Source organism: Cherax quadricarinatus, chromosome 28 (assembly GCF_038502225.1).
Source record: "Cherax quadricarinatus isolate ZL_2023a chromosome 28, ASM3850222v1, whole genome shotgun sequence".
Taxonomy (NCBI): domain Eukaryota; kingdom Metazoa; phylum Arthropoda; class Malacostraca; order Decapoda; family Parastacidae; genus Cherax; species Cherax quadricarinatus.
The window spans coordinates 16,686,505-16,702,592 of record NC_091319.1 but is presented as its reverse complement, the minus strand read 5'-3'; the positions used below and the strand labels follow the sequence as shown (position 1 = coordinate 16,702,592).

General features: G+C 43.2%; 1 protein-coding gene across 31 annotated transcripts in view; it reads right to left on the bottom strand.

Moving 5' to 3' along the window:
• baz (par-3 family cell polarity regulator) overlaps positions 1–16,088 on the bottom strand; it is a 713,284-nt gene that overhangs the window by 338,291 nt on the left and 358,905 nt on the right. For 24 of the 31 annotated variants that reach the window (XM_053782958.2, XM_053782965.2, XM_070089427.1 and 21 more), the window contains exon 1: positions 13,807–13,918. The exons of 2 other annotated variants lie outside the window; for them this stretch is intronic. Coding sequence is in view for 1 of the 29 variants with exons in the window: in XM_053782985.2 (XP_053638960.1) it covers positions 13,528–13,530 (3 nt within the window). In the remaining 28 variants the exon portion in view is untranslated. 5 more of the 31 variants (XM_053782960.2, XM_053782961.2, XM_053782985.2 and 2 more) reach the window with 5 other exon arrangements.

Sequence of the window (16,088 nt, the reverse complement as noted above, 5' to 3'; positions counted from 1 at the left end):
CCATAAATGAAATCGAAAGAAACCCAAAGTATTTCTTCTCCTATGCCAAATCAAAGTCGAGAACAACGTCCAGTATTGGGCCCCTACTTAAACAAGATGGGTCCTACACAGATGACAGCAAGGAAATGAGTGAGCTACTCAAGTCCCAATATGACTCAGTTTTTAGCAAGCCGCTAACCAGACTGAGAGTCGAAGATCAAAATGAATTTTTTATGAGAGAGCCACAGAATTTGATTAACACAAGCCTATCCGATGTTATCCTGACGCCAAATGACTTCGAACAGGCGATAAATGACATGCCCATGCACTCTGCCCCAGGGCCAGACTCATGGAACTCCGTGTTCATCAAGAACTGCAAGAAGCCCCTATCACGAGCCTTTTCCATCCTATGGAGAGGGAGCATGGACACGGGGGTCGTCCCACAGTTACTAAAAACAACAGACATATTCCCACTCCACAAAGGGGGCAGTAAAGCAACAGCAAAGAACTACAGACCGATAGCACTAACATCCCATATCATAAAAAAAAAAAATCTTTGAAAGGGTCCTAAGAAGCAAGATCACCACCCATCTAGAAACCCATCAGTTACACAACCCAGGGCAACATGGGTTTAGAACAGGTCGCTCCTGTCTGTCTCAACTATTGGATCACTACGACAAGGTCCTAGATGCACTAGAAGACAAAAAGAATGCAGATGTAATATATACAGACTTTGCAAAAGCCTTCGACAAGTGTGACCATGGCGTAATAGCGCACAAAATGCGTGCTAAAGGAATAACAGGAAAAGTCGGTCGATGGATCTATAATTTCCTCACTAACAGAACACAGAGAGTAGTCGTCAACAGAGTAAAGTCCGAGGCAGCTACGGTGAAAAGCTCTGTTCCACAAGGCACAGTACTCGCTCCCATCTTGTTTCTCATCCTCATATCCGACATAGACAAGGATGTCAGCCACAGCACCGTGTCTTCCTTTGCAGATGACACCCGAATCTGCATGACAGTGTCTTCCATTGCAGACACTGCAAGGCTCCAGGCGGACATCAACCAAATCTTTCAGTGGGCTGCAGAAAACAATATGAAGTTCAACGATGAGAAATTTCAATTACTCAGATATGGTAAACACGAGGAAATTAAATCTTCATCAGAGCACAAAACAAATTCTGGCCACAAAATAGAGCGAAACACCAACGTCAAAGACCTGGGAGTGATCATGTCGGAGGATCTCACCTTCAAGGACCATAACATTGTATCAATCGCATCTGCTAGAAAAATGACAGGATGGATAATGAGAACCTTCAAAACTAGGGAGGCCAAGCCCATGACACTCTTCAGGTCACTTGTTCTATCTAGGCTGGAATATTGCTGCACACTAACAGCACCTTTCAAGGCAGGTGAAATTGCTGACCTAGAAAATGTACAGAGAACCTTCACGGCGCGCATAACGGAGATAAAACACCTCAATTACTGGGAGCGCTTGAGGTTCCTAAACCTGTATTCCCTGGAACGCAGGCGGGAGAGATACATGATTATATACACCTGGAAAATCCTAGAGGGACTAGTACCGAACTTGCACACGAAAATCACTCACTACGAAAGCAAAAGACTTGGCAGACGATGCAACATCCCCCCAAATGAAAAGCAGGGGTGTCACTAGCACGTTAAGAGACCATACAATAAGTGTCAGGGGCCCGAGACTGTTCAACTGCCTCCCAGCATACATAAGGGGGATTACCAACAGACCCCTGGCAGTCTTCAAGCTGGCACTGGACAAGCACCTAAAGTCGGTTCCTGACCAGCCGGGCTGTGGCTCGTACGTTGGTTTGCGTGCAGCCAGCAGTAACAGCCTGGTTGATCAGGCTCTGATCCACCAGGAGGCCTGGTCACAGACCGGGCCGCGGGGGCGTTGACCCCCGGAACTCTTTCCAGGTAAACTCCAGGTAAACACACACAAACACTTCCAATAGAAACTGATAGTTTCCAGCGCCACTCAAAATCTCACATAAACCCTTTAAAAATATATATATGCATTCCAATATTGCGTATGGCAAGGGCACATTCGCTCATTTGAGGCAGTTCCCTCCTCCCCCCCCCCAAAAAAAATACCAGCAGATATCCGTAAAAACAGCTCTCCCATATCGTGTTACGGATATATTTTTTTTTTTTTTAGATATTCTTGAAAGTCGACTAACCCCTCAAAGCACCACTAAATCTACGACTGATATATCAAGTTCCCTTCAACACCTACTGCAAATGTTGGAAGGATTCACAGAACATACTGTATCACTTCATCACAAATAAGAGACAATCGTTAACATACGCTCGTGGAGTAAAGCCAATCATACCTAATGTGAACATCCGACATGTGAACATTTATTTCAGCCATTCAAGGGCACACATACCTGTGTCCAAGACAGCAAAATGTGAACAGTTGTAGCAGTCGACATTAGTACAAGAATATGCTCCATATGATAGGTGTCTCATTAAAATCAAATAACTCTGAACTCTCGACGCTGGGGATTCTTTATCGCATTGTTCTCAACTCTGGTATCTTATCTCTACAACACGATAACAAACAATCAACAGTCCCCTAGACACTACTGCCATAATGACATAGTGCTTTAAATTGCCAAGATGGCAAGCCCTTCTTTTATTCTTACTATGAATAAAATAGTTACTTATGATATGGAGACATTCTATACGCAGTACAAATTAATGCAGAGGGCAATGGTTGTCAGTATTGCCCTGTCAAGAAACAATTAGACAAGGTGAAGGGTATCTAATCTCACTTATATATAGGAAATGTCAGGATATGCTACTTTTGCCCCAACACTATTTTATGTATGTATGTCATTGTTACTGAAGGAAGGAAATACTGTCAATTTAGGTTAAATAAATCTTATTACAGCATATGGATACGAATTCGAAATAAAGTTTTATTTTATTAATTTCCAAGAGGGTGGGAGACCTCGCCCGGCTAGATGAGGGTGGGAGAAGTGAGAGGACTCATCTGGTTAGGTGAGAGTGGGAGAGGTGGGAGGGTTCGTCTGGCTAGATGAGGGTGGGAGATGGGAGGACTCGTCTAGCTAGGTGAGGGAGGGAGAGGTGAGATAGGCTCGCCCGGCTGGGTGAGGATGAACTATGATGAGGCAGGGCTAGCCGGTCTAAGTGAATACGGAGGTTTACGGTAACGCACATCTCTATGTACTGACATGCACCATGCCCGTTACGAAGGGCTTAAAAGTGGCTGTGAACCTGCCACCACTCGCTACTCAAAGCATTTCATTATTCACGTGTATATAACACTGCACACTCACTGTGTGGCCACTCACAACGAGAGAGAAGGGTGGCAAGCTGAATTCAACGGTTCCCCGTCCCACCAAAGAGACCCAGCCCACCCCATCCCCCCACCCTGTATTGCCGCACTGTTATATTGACGGCTTCGTTGAAGCAGCTGTGATTTAAGAGCTGAAATATATAGAAATGATTTACTGCCCACATAAAGCCAATGAAACATTAGAATAGAATAGAAGGAACTCACAGTTAAGGACAATGAAACATTTAAATTACTGGGAACGCCTTGAAGTCCTAAAAATGTACTCTCCGGAGCGAAGGAGGGAGAGATACCTGGTGTCGCTTTCGGAGGTCACCGCCTCCGCGGCCAGGTCCCAAACCAAGCCTCCTGTTTGTGGCCTGGTAGATCAAGCTGCTAGTACCCGCCGCCCGCAGTCCAACGTATAAGAACATAAGAACATAAGAACGAAGGAACACTGCAGAAGGCCTACTGGCCCATGCGAGGCAGGTCCAAGTCCCTACCGGCTTAAGCCAATGCACCCAACCTAGTCAGGTCAGGTCACATTGACTCAAGGGAGGAACACGGCAACCGACCTGGTAGCACAAGCTATCAGGTCTAACTCACACCCACCCACATCTACTCATGTATTTATCCAACCTATTTTTAAAGCTACACAACGTTCTGGCCTCTATAACGGTACTTGGGAGTTTGTTCCACTCATCCACAACTCTATTACCAAACCAGTACTTTCCTATATCCCTCCTGAATCTGAATTTTTCCAACTTAAAACCATTGCTGCGAGTCCTGTCTAGGCTAGATATTATCAGCACACTATTTACATCCCCTTTATTTATTCCTGTCTTCCACTTATAAACCTCAATCATATCCCCCCTAATTCTACGTCTTTCTAGAGAGTGCAGTTTCAGGGCCCTTAGTCTATCCTCATAGGGAAGGTTTCTGATACATGGGATCATCTTTGTCATCCTCCTTTGTACATTTTCCAGAGAATTTATATCCATTCTGTAATACGGTGACCAAAACTGTGCAGCATAATCTAAATGAGGCCTAACCAAGGATGTATAGAGTTGAAGAACAACCTGAGGACTCCTATTATTTATGCTTCTTGATATGAAGCCAAGGATTCTATTAGCTTTATTGCGAACACTTATGCACTGTTGTCTTGGTTTCAGATTACTGCTAACCAGAACTCCTAAATCTTTTTCGCAATCCGTAATATTAAGATCTACATTATTTAGTTTATATGTGGCATGGTTATTGTCCTGTCCAACATTTAGAACTTTGCATTTGTCTATATTAAACTGCATCTGCCACTTCTCCGACCACTGCATCAGTCTATTCAAATCTTCCTGGAGTGCTCGAATGTCCTCGTCAGAATGAATTCGACGGCCTATTTTGGTGTCATCGGCAAACTTGCCGATGTCGCTCTTTATGCCCTCATCTATGTCGTTTATGTAGATTGTGAACAGCAGGGGGCCCAACACTGACCCCTGTGGAACACCGCTCGTGACGCTTCCCCACTCTGATTTCTCCCCATTTATGCAAACTCTCTGCTGCCTATTTGTCAACCATGCCTCTATCCAGGAAAAAATTTCTCCTCCTATTCCATGTGCTTTAATTTTCCTCAATAGTCTCTGATGTGGGACCCTGTCAAAAGCCTTACTGAAGTCCATATACACAATATCATATTCGTTACCATGATCTACCTCCTCAAATACCTTAGTGAAAAAAGTTAATAAATTCGTAAGGCAGGAACGTCCCTTTGTAAAACCATGCTGAGATTCGTTGATTAATTTATGCTTTTCAAGGTGGCTACGAACTGCCTCGGCAATTATTGATTCCATAAATTTTCCCACTATGGAGGTTAGGCTTATTGGTCTATAGTTCGAAGCTAAGGACCTGTCACCTGTTTTGAAAATAGGTATCACATTTGCCATTTTCCACTTATCTGGCACCATGCCAGTTTGTAGTGATATGTTGAAAAGATTAGCCAAAGGTGTGCTAAGCTCCTCTTTACATTCCTTTAGAACCCTTGCATACAGTTCATCAGGGCCTGGGGATTTGTTAGGTTTTAATTTATCTATTTGCCTAAGGACCATGTCACTTGTGACCCTAATAGTGCACAGTTTATTATCGTCCTGTTCTACATAATTTATCATTACTGGAATATCACTGGTATCCTCCTGTGTAAAAACTGAGAGGAAGTATGTGTTAAAAATTCTACACATTTCCTTATCACTGTCAGTGAGCTGACCCGAGGAACTTTTGAGTGGGCCTATCTTGTCCCTGATCTTACTTCTGTATACCTGAAAGAATCCTTTTGGGTTAGTCTTCGATTCTCTTGCAACTTTAACCTCATAATCTCTTTTTGCTTTTCTAATTCCCTTTTTTATTTCTCTCTTTAACTGAATATATCGATTTCTTAATTGCCCCTCTCCTCTTTTGATTTGCCTATATATGCCTCTCTTTTGACCAATCAGATATTTTAATCTATTGTTCATCCATTTAGGATCATTTTTGTTTGATCTGATTTCCCTATTTGGAACATAATTTGACTGAGCAGCTAGAACTATGCCCTGGAAAGCATCATATCGGCAACCATCACCACCTACCTGACCCCTAGTCAGGTCATTCCAGTTCAGCCCACCTAAGTAATTTTTCAGTCCTATGAAATCAGCCAAGCGAAAGTCAGGGACGGAGACTTGATTGCCATTATTAGGGGAATTCCATGATATGTTAAAACTGAGTGATTTGTGATCACTCTCCCCAAGCTCATCATTAACCTCAAGATCATTAATTAGTGTTTCCCTACTGGCAAGAACCAAGTCAAGGAGGTTATTTCCCCTAGTTGGCTCTGTCACAAACTGTTTTAAAAAACAATCCTGGATCGTATCAAGAAAGTCACCCGACTCTAAATTTCCTGTCAAATTGCTCCAGTCAATCTGTCTATAGTTGAAATCTCCCATTAGCACAACATTTTCGTATGTAGATGCCTTACGAATTTCGTCCCATAGAAGTTTACTGCACTCCCTATCAAGATTTGGGGCCCTGTAAATCACACCCAAAATTAGTTTTTCTCGGCCCTCGAGAAGCTGTAACCAAACAGATTCAGTGGCTGACGCTTCTAATTTAATATCTTGTCTAACACAACAATTTAAATTGTCTCTGACATACATCGCTACTCCACCACCTTTCCTGTTGACCCTGTCAGTGTGGAATAATTTATAGCCTTGTATGTGACATTCAGATGGCATCTCTCTATCTTTCAGATTGAGCCAGGTCTCTGTTATAGCAATAATATCTATGTTTCCTGCACTTGCAATTAATCTTAGCTCATCTATCTTATTTCTAACACTCCTGCTATTAGTATAGTAAACCTTAAGGGAGCTAGTCCCTTGCTGCCCTCTGCTGTCCCCCTTTGTTTTCTGACCTGTTCTATTGTCTTTATTTATAACTTCATGCTGAATGCCTTTTATACATTTACTGTTTCCAACCCTAGTGTTGCAACCTGCTTGTTTCCCACACACACCCATACCTCTATCTTCCATCAGTTTAAAATCATAGGCATTTCACCAATGGCCTTCTCAATCGAGTCTGCAAGTGCTACCACCCCTGCCCCAGAGAGATGAACCCCATCCCTTGCATACATATCATGTTTGCCATAAAAGTTGTTCCAGTTGTCAATGAATGGGATTGCAAGTTCCTTGCAGTATCTGTCTAGCCAGCAATTTACACCAATTGCCCTAGACAACCATTCATTTCCTACTCCCCTTCTAGGCAAGATGCTACATATGATTGGGATCCCTCCCTTAGACTTAATGAAATCTATAGCTGACCTGTACTTATCTAGCAGCTCTTCTCTCCTACCCTTCCCAATATCATTTCCACCAGCACTGAGACAGATAATGGGCTTGTTCCCATTACCTGACATGATATTATCCAGTCTGTTGACAATGTCCCCAACACCAGCTCCAGGGAAGCACACTCTATCTCTCATCTTCTTATTCCTATTACAAAAAGCACGGTCAACATATCTTACCTGAGAGTCACCAACCACAAGAATGCGCTTACCTTCATTAGCAGGGGCAGTAGTACCCTTACCTTCACTGGCCACTGAAGTACATTCATCCTGGAGAACAGAGAAGCGATTTCCTACCTTCAGATCTTCACTCTTAACTTTCCTTACTCTGATGCGCCTCCCATTACTGTGAACAACTCGCCACTTGTAGCAGGTGCTGGGCTGCACCTCACTGCTGGTACCCGTTGCTACCTCCCCACCTACAGCCTCCTCACAGTGAGAGACAGACTGCACCTCACTGCTAGAAGCCTCATTCCCCACATCTCCAACCACCTCACACTCTCTCCCAGGCCCATTGAGGTGGACCTTCAGCCTCCTAATCTCCTCCTGGAGAAGCAAGACCTCCTCCTTCAACTGGCTGATCAGGACCTGTTTTGAGGAATATGTAGAATTTCCTCTTGAAGAGAGAGATTTGCTAGTAATCCCCCTATGAATGAATGAAGGTGTTGAAGAGTCGTGATCCCCTAACATTTATTAAGTTTTCTCTTAGTTACTCATCGCTCCCATGCTTTTCATTGGAGGTATTCAGCATAGTCTGTCAAGCTTCTTATCTTCATAAATAGTAATTTCGGTGTGTAGGTTTGGGACCAATCCCTCCAGTATCTTTCAGGTGATTATGATGCATCTTTCTCGCCTAAGTTCTAAGGTGTACAGTTCTAGGGACTTTAAATAATCTCAGTAATTTAAGTGCTTCACTGAGTTTACACGAGCTTTGAAGGATCTCTGTACATTTCTCAGCTCAGCAATTTCGCTTACCTTGAAGACAACCGTTAGTACACAACAATATTCCAGTCAGGAGAGAATGAGTGACTGAAAGAGTATCCTACTATCATTTTCTTTGCAGATGTAATAATAACACCGTTGTGCTCCTTGAACGTGAGATCTTCTGACATTATCATTCTAGGCCCTCTCACATCGTCTTGCATTCTATTGAGTGATTTGAATTTGTCTTGTATTCCAGTTTTGTTTTATTTCCTCTATTCTTCCGTGAAGTAACTAAAATTTGTCCTCACTGAACATTATACTATTGTCAGACGCCCACTGGAAGACTTGGTTTATATCAGCTTGGAGGCTCACTGTATTCTATGGATGTCACTTTCAGACAACTTCCAGTATCGTCTGCAAAGGATGATAAAATGCTATGATTCATGTCCCTGTCTATGTCAGATATGAGAATGAGAAAGAGAAGTGGGGAATGCCGTGGAAATTGCTTTAGGACTTCGTCCCAAATCTACACACTATCATAACAACATATTAGAGAGAGCGATATGAGAGAAAATGTAAAATAAAACCAGTGAAACGGGTGCCATGGGCACAATAAAACAACACTGTATCAACATCCGTGAACCCAGTTTAACATCTTACCAGAAGATATCAGAAACACTTCCGGGACACGTGTAAGTCTTGCAGACGAAACTGGGCATGTAAATCTGCCAAGTGCCGAATCAACCAGTCTATAATGGATATGTATGTCAGCAGACTGCCAGCAGCAACAGCCAAATTAACCAGGCAAGCACCAGTCAAGCCTGGCCCAGGGCCGGGCTTAGGGAGTAGGAAAACTTGAAACTCACAATGTACTTGCAGAAATAAAGAATATTATATTATTGTACATCATAACCCCCAAACAAATATATATATATTAATGAGAAGCAATTAATTCGCAAGCGTACACCGCCTGGAGAATGTGAAGCAGTCAGGTATGATCCAAGGAAAGGGTAGGTAATTCCAAATCTTGAATCAACAGCCCTTCGTCAACATCAAAGCACTTCCACTCCAACCCCAGTGTCAGGCCTCACCACAGAATCCAAGTAAATGCCACCACCTGTTATTTATACTAAAGGTCGACTGCAGCAGTGATCGTTAACTCCCTCTACTTTTGAAAATAATCAAGAACCCTCAACCCGTGGCCGGTGTCGAAGGTTCTGGTACGTCAGCTTGCGTGCGGCCAGCAGTAACAGCCTGGTTGAGCAGACCCTGATCCACCATGAAGCCTGGTCTCTGACCGGGCAGCGGGGGCACTGAACCCCGAAACCCTCTCCAGGTAAACTCCAGGTAAACCCTCGCAGCCCGGCCTGAGATCAGACTTGATTGCCTGATGAACCAGGCTATTGCTGCCAGAGGCATACAGACCAAGCCAGTTCCAGATTAGCCGGGCAGTGGTGCCTAAGTTGACCTGCCTGCTGCTAGCACCAACAACGCGACTTATTACGCTACCAACTAGCAGACCAAATGAGATTTGGCCGCGGAGGCGATGACCCCCAAAACTGGCTACAAGCAACGTAATATTTCAAATATATATTCTTATTTCTTATATCTAAGCACTGATACAGATTATAAGTTCTTTAAATAACACAATCAAATACACTTACTAAACATCATCTATAAAACACAGGCAACGAGAACACTAATACCGGAAGACTAACCACAGGCTGCTTGTTCAACAAAGCCAACACAAATGTTCCTAGTTTCCTAATTCTGGATCTTCACCACTCTGTCAGCATCATATGTTCTCAAATTTGAAATAGCACAAGAATTCATGAACAAAGAACGATAAGAACATAAGGATTAAAGAATACTGCAGTAGGTTTACTGGGCCATGCTAGGCAACTCCAACTTACACCCAATCACACCTACCCGTGCAACTTATACTGAAAAATACCCAAAGTTTTCGCTTTAATAGCGATGTCTGGGAGTTTGTTACACTCATCTACAACTCGACTGCCAAAACAATATTCCTGCATATCTTTCCTAAATCTAAATTTGTCCATCTTGAATCCACTGTTCCGGGTATTATCTTTGTTAGACATTTTCAACACGTTACTTTTATCCCCTTTATCTATTCTTGTGTAACATTTGTATACTTCATCATATCCCCCAGAGAGTGCAAATTCAGTGCTTTTCTATGTTCATAGGAAAAGTTTCTAATAACTGGAGTCTACCTGGGGGTTATTCCGGGGATCAACGCCCCCGCGGCCCAGTCCACGACCAGGCCTCCCGGTGGATCAGGGCTTGATCAACCAGGCTGTTACTGCTGGCCGCACGCAGTCCAACGTATGAACCACAGCCCGGCTGATCCGGCACTGACTTTAGGTTTCTGTCCAGCTCTCTCTTGAAGGCAGCCAGGGGTTTATTGGTAATTCTCCTAATGCTTGGTGGGAGGCTGTTGAACAGTCTTGGGCCCCGGACACTTAAGATGTTTTCTCTTGGTGTACCAACGGCGCCCCTATTTTTAATTGGGGGTATTTTGCATCGCCTGCCCAGTCTTTTACTTTCGTAGGGAGTGATTTCTGTGTGCAGATTCGGGACCATTCCTTCCAGGATTTTCCAAGTGTAGATTATTATATATATCTCTCTCCTGCGTTCCAACGAGTACAAGTCAAGTGCTTCCAAGCGTTCCCAGTAGCTAAGGTGCTTGACAGAACTTATACGTGCAGTAAAGGATCTCTGTACACTCTCTAGATCTGCAATTTCACCTGCTTTGAACGGAGATGTTAATGTACAGCAGTATTCCAGCCTAGAGAGAACAAGTGATTTGAAAAGGATCATCACTGGCTTGGCATCTCTCGTTTTGAACGTTCTCATTATCCATCCTATCATTTTCTTTGCACTTGTGATCGTGGCACTGTTGTGATCCTTGAAAGTGAGATCCTCAGACATTACTACTCTCAGGGACCTGGGACCAACGTCGACATTTTTTCTCTATATTTTCCAGGACATTTATACCCATTTTGTAATATGGTCACCAGAAATGAGGCCTTACCAAAGACAAGTAAAGTTAAAATACTCTTGATGAGTTTTGATATTTCTTTCTATTCCTGAAACCCGACCTTGGGCCAAGCTCTTCTGCTGTTTGCCTGGTCAAAAAGACTGCTGTTGTTGGCGGAACTCTGGCCCCCATATCTATTACAGCTTGGTTTATCTAACACTTGGAGATACTAGCCCAGTTTCCTCTTGAAGGCTTCCACACTTGTCCCAGCAGTGTTTCTGATATCTTCTGGTAAAATGTTGAATAGTCTGGAGCCACGGATGGTGATACACTGTTTTGTTATTGTGCTCACGGCGCCCCTGCTTTTCGTTGGGTTTATTTTACACCTCCTTTCATATCTCTCACTCCAGTATGTTGCTATGACAGTAAGCAGATGTGGGAGTAGGCCCTCAAATACTTTCCACGCTGAAGAATTGAGACATGCAACATATGGGAATCTTTATTGAAGAAACGTTTCGCCACACAGTGGCTTCATCAGTCTTACACAAAGCAGATAGTTATAAGGTGAGGAGGAGTTTGAGGTAATCAGTCCCTCAGCCTGGAGTCGATGTGTTCAGTCCATCAATCTCGTAGAAAGTACAGCACAGGGCCGTAGCAGTGGCCTCACCTGACTACAATATATAAGCCACTGCTACGGCCCTGTGCTGTACTTTCTACAAAACTGATGGACTGAACACATCGACTCCAGGCTGAGGGACTAATTACCTCAAACTCCTTCTCTCCTTATACCTTCCTGCTTTGTATAAGACTGATGAAGCAACTGTGTGACGAAAAGTTTCTTCAATAAAGATTCCCATATGTTGCATAAGTGTCTCAATTCTTCAACTTGTCGGTTTTCAAAACCATTCGTCACATACTTTCCACGTATATATTATCATGTATATATCTCTCCTCCGCTCAAGTGAGTACATATTTGTCTTCGTGGCATTCCCAAAAATATAAATGCTTTGCTTGCTCTAGCGGGGCATAAATATCTATACTATATTCTAGCTCTTGATATCTCCTGCCCTGAACGGGGCCGTCAACACTGAACAATACTATAAACAAGAGGCCATAAGTGATTTGAACAGTGTCACCATTGGCACTATTTCCCTTGTTTTAAGGATCTCATTTCCCTGGCTATCGTGACATTTATCTTATTGTGTTCTTTCAGAGAAAGATGAGCCGACATAATCTTCCAGTTCTTTCATGTGTTCTTTTCGTTCTATATGATGATGGTGAGTTTTGAATACAGTGTCCCTTTTGAGATTTTCATTCTTTCCATATCTACACAACTCGAACTTACCTCCATTAAACTGCCCACTGGAAATCTCTGTACCTTCCTGAAAAAAAAATTGTCTTCTACAGAGGTGATTTTCATGCTTATTTTAGTATCATCCGCATATGAGGATAAACAGTAGAGGCCCCAGGACCGTGCCTTGGGGTACTGAGTTATACTATTATGCATTTTTACAAGAAGTCACTTATGCACTGTTGTGTGGGCTAAAAATTTCCGCTAACCAGAATTCCTATATCTTTTTAACCTGAAAACCAAGATGATACAAGGACACCGTGGCAGATTGGAAATATTGAAAGTGCTCTAAACCTAATGGATTCTTACTATGCTTAATTAACGGTGACTGTGACGACACTGCAAATGATTACAAGAGTATTTAACAAATGAAACATTCTCCCTTCTCAGAAAAAAAATGACGTGCATAGTTAATGGTAACTTTATTTGCAAATCCTCAATCACTAATAGAGACGTATTTCACAAATTTAAGTCTATAAAGAACATTCTTTATATATTAATATTTTCTAAACGACAATAGACACTAGAAAAAATTATCACAAAATAACGTTATCTGTATCTTATTATTGCTATTATATTGACGTTCCATGTTGCTCGCAGGATGTCGTGTAAGAGAGGCCTGCAGGGTTCTGGAAATTAATATTCATAACACTGCTTCAGGGACAATAGTCGCCATTATGTATATGTACACCCACAATGGCATGTATGTGTCTCCGTGTTAATAAACATGTATGCATATGAAATATATGCATATGTGCATGTTTGTGTATTAGCCCATGTATACTCACTAAGCTGTCTGAGACTGAGTTCTATCTCCTGGCGTAGCCCCGTGTAATTAATCGTTCTTACAGAAGCAGAACTAAGCTCGTGGTATTTAACTTGTCATTATTGTATGTGTATGAATTACCTATTCAAGCTTGCCGTGAATAAGCTCTAGCTCGTGGACCCATGCGTGTGTATGTTTATGTTATGCTTGAATGTGTTCATACCAATAATTACCATGATGATGCAGCAGGTGTCAACATAACACACTCCCCCACCCCACGTAACTCCCTCCACCCCACCCACAATACAATCACATACCATAACACCGGTATAACGTACAGACCGTGTGGATCACAACACTGCCAGTACTCTTGCCGCATTTGTTTCAATCTTCAGCACTTGTTAAATCCGTACAGAAGTACCACCAGTTCCTTAATTTATCACACAGAAGTCTATTGCTCAAATGTTCATTGTGATTAAACTATGAATATGCATGTTCATGTTGGATAACACTGGCTTAATGAAAAGGACTGTAGTTCATGTGTATACCAGCGAAGTATACTGATGGTATGGGGTATCTCTTTAAGGAAATAATACCAAGGAGATGATAGAGTACGCAAACACCCTCACTGGGGAGAGCGAGAGACGCAGCGTGCGTCTACACACCAACACTGTATAACAACTACTGGCAGCCTCCAGGCCCCGGGCCCCGGCCTCTCTCTCGCCTCACCATACACTCCACAATCAAACATCTCCCTCCCTCCCACCCTCCCTCCCTCCCAGCGCCCTCACCCTTTATCACCCCACCGCTACCCATTACCACCATCACTATCATGACCACCACTATCATTATCCTTCACAGCCACCACCACCTCACCTCAACCGCATCATCTCATGCCCACCAAAACCAAACAATTCCTATCTCCCGTACCCTCCCCCCGTTCTCCATCACTATACTACTATCTAGATTCCCACTAACACCACCACCACTGTTGTTGGGTAAAAAGGCACATATGCAACTAATGTAACATTTTACTGTGGCAACGTTTCGCTTTCCTGGAGCTTGACAAAGCTCATGGAAAGCGAAACGTTGCCACAATAAAATGTCACATTAGTTGTGTATGTGTCCTTTTACCTACCTGAAGTCTACCTGGAGGGCATTCCGGGGATCAACGCCCCCGCGGCCCGGTCCATGACCAGGCCTCCCGGTGGATCAGGGTCTGATCAACCAGGCTGTAGTCCAACGTACGAATCACAGCCCGGCTGATCTCTAGGCCAGGCGTGGTGCTCCCCATATATTCTATCCAATATACGTACTAAACAGCCTACGTGAGTGTTACTTACCCAATCCACGTTTCGAACCCCTATATGACAGATCCGGCACTGATTTTAGGTATCTGTCCAGCTCTCGCTTGAAGACAACCAGGGGTCTATTGGTAATACCCCTTATGGCTGGTGGGAGGCTGTTGAACAGTCTTGGGCCCCGGACACTCATTGTGTTTTCTCTTACTGTACCAGTGGCGCCCCTACTTTTCACTGGGGGTATGTTACATCGCCTGCCAAGTCTTTTGCTTTCGTAGGGAGTGATTTCTGTGTGCAAGTTAGGGACCAGTCCCTCCAGAATCTTCCAGGTGTAGATTATGATATATCTCTCTCGCCTGCGCTCCATTGAGTACAAGTAAAGTGCTTACAGGCGTTCCCAGTAGTTAAGGTGTTTGATGGAACTTATACGTGTAGTGAAGGTTCTCTGTACATTCTCTAGATCTGCAATTTCACCTGCCTTGAATAGGGATGTTAATCAACAGCAGTTTTCCAGCCTAGAGAGAACAAGTGATTTAAAAAGGATCATAATTGGCTTGGCAACTCGTCTTGAATGTTCTCATTATCCATCCTATCAGTTTCTTCGCAGATGTGATAGTTGCATTATTGTGGTCCTTGAGGGTGAGATCTTCGGACATTACTACTCCAAGGTCCTTCACACTGCTTTTCCGCTCTGTTGTGTGATTTGAGTTTGTAGTATACTCCGTCCATGCTATTTTTCTCTCCAGTTTTCCATAACGTAGTAGTTGGAATTTGTCTTCATTGAACATCATATTGTTCTCCGTTGCCCATTGGAAAACTTGGTTTATATCTTCTTGGAGATTTGCCGTGTCCTCATTGGATGACACTTTCATGAAGATCCTAGAATCGTCTGCAAAGGATGATACGGTGCTATGGTTTACATATCTGTCTATGTCTGATATGAGAATGAGGAACACGATAGGGGCTTCCGATTTAACTGTTTATCACAACTCTTTGTGTTCGATTAGTTAGAAAGTTGAAGATCCATCTGCCTACTGTGCCAGTTATCCCTTTAGCACGCATTTTGTGTGCTATTACACCATGATCGCACTTGTCAAAGGCTTTTGCAAAATCTGTGTATACTACATCTACATTCTGTTTGTTTTCCAGTGCATGTAAGACCATATCATAGTGGTCCAACAGTTGCGAGAGGCAGGAGCGACCTGCTCTGAAACCAGGTTGCCCTGGATTGTACAATTTTTGGAAGTCCACGTGGTTTGCAATCCTGCTTCTTAGAACAACAAAGCTATTGCTTTGCTGCCACCTTTATGGAGTGGGGCTATATCCGTTGTTTTAAGTGGCTCTGGAATCCTACCTGTGTCTGCTCCTTCTCCATAGCATACTCAGGGCCCGTGAGAGGGGTTTCTTGCAGTTCTTAATGAACACAGAGTTCCACAGAATGCTTTGGCATGTCGTCGATGGCTTTCTCAAAGTCTAAGTGCACTGATTTAGGGTTATGTCAGAAATCTGGCATACATTGACAGGGTTTTGAGGCTCATTCATGAAAAAATTGTTTGGATTGTCTAACTTTAGACTGA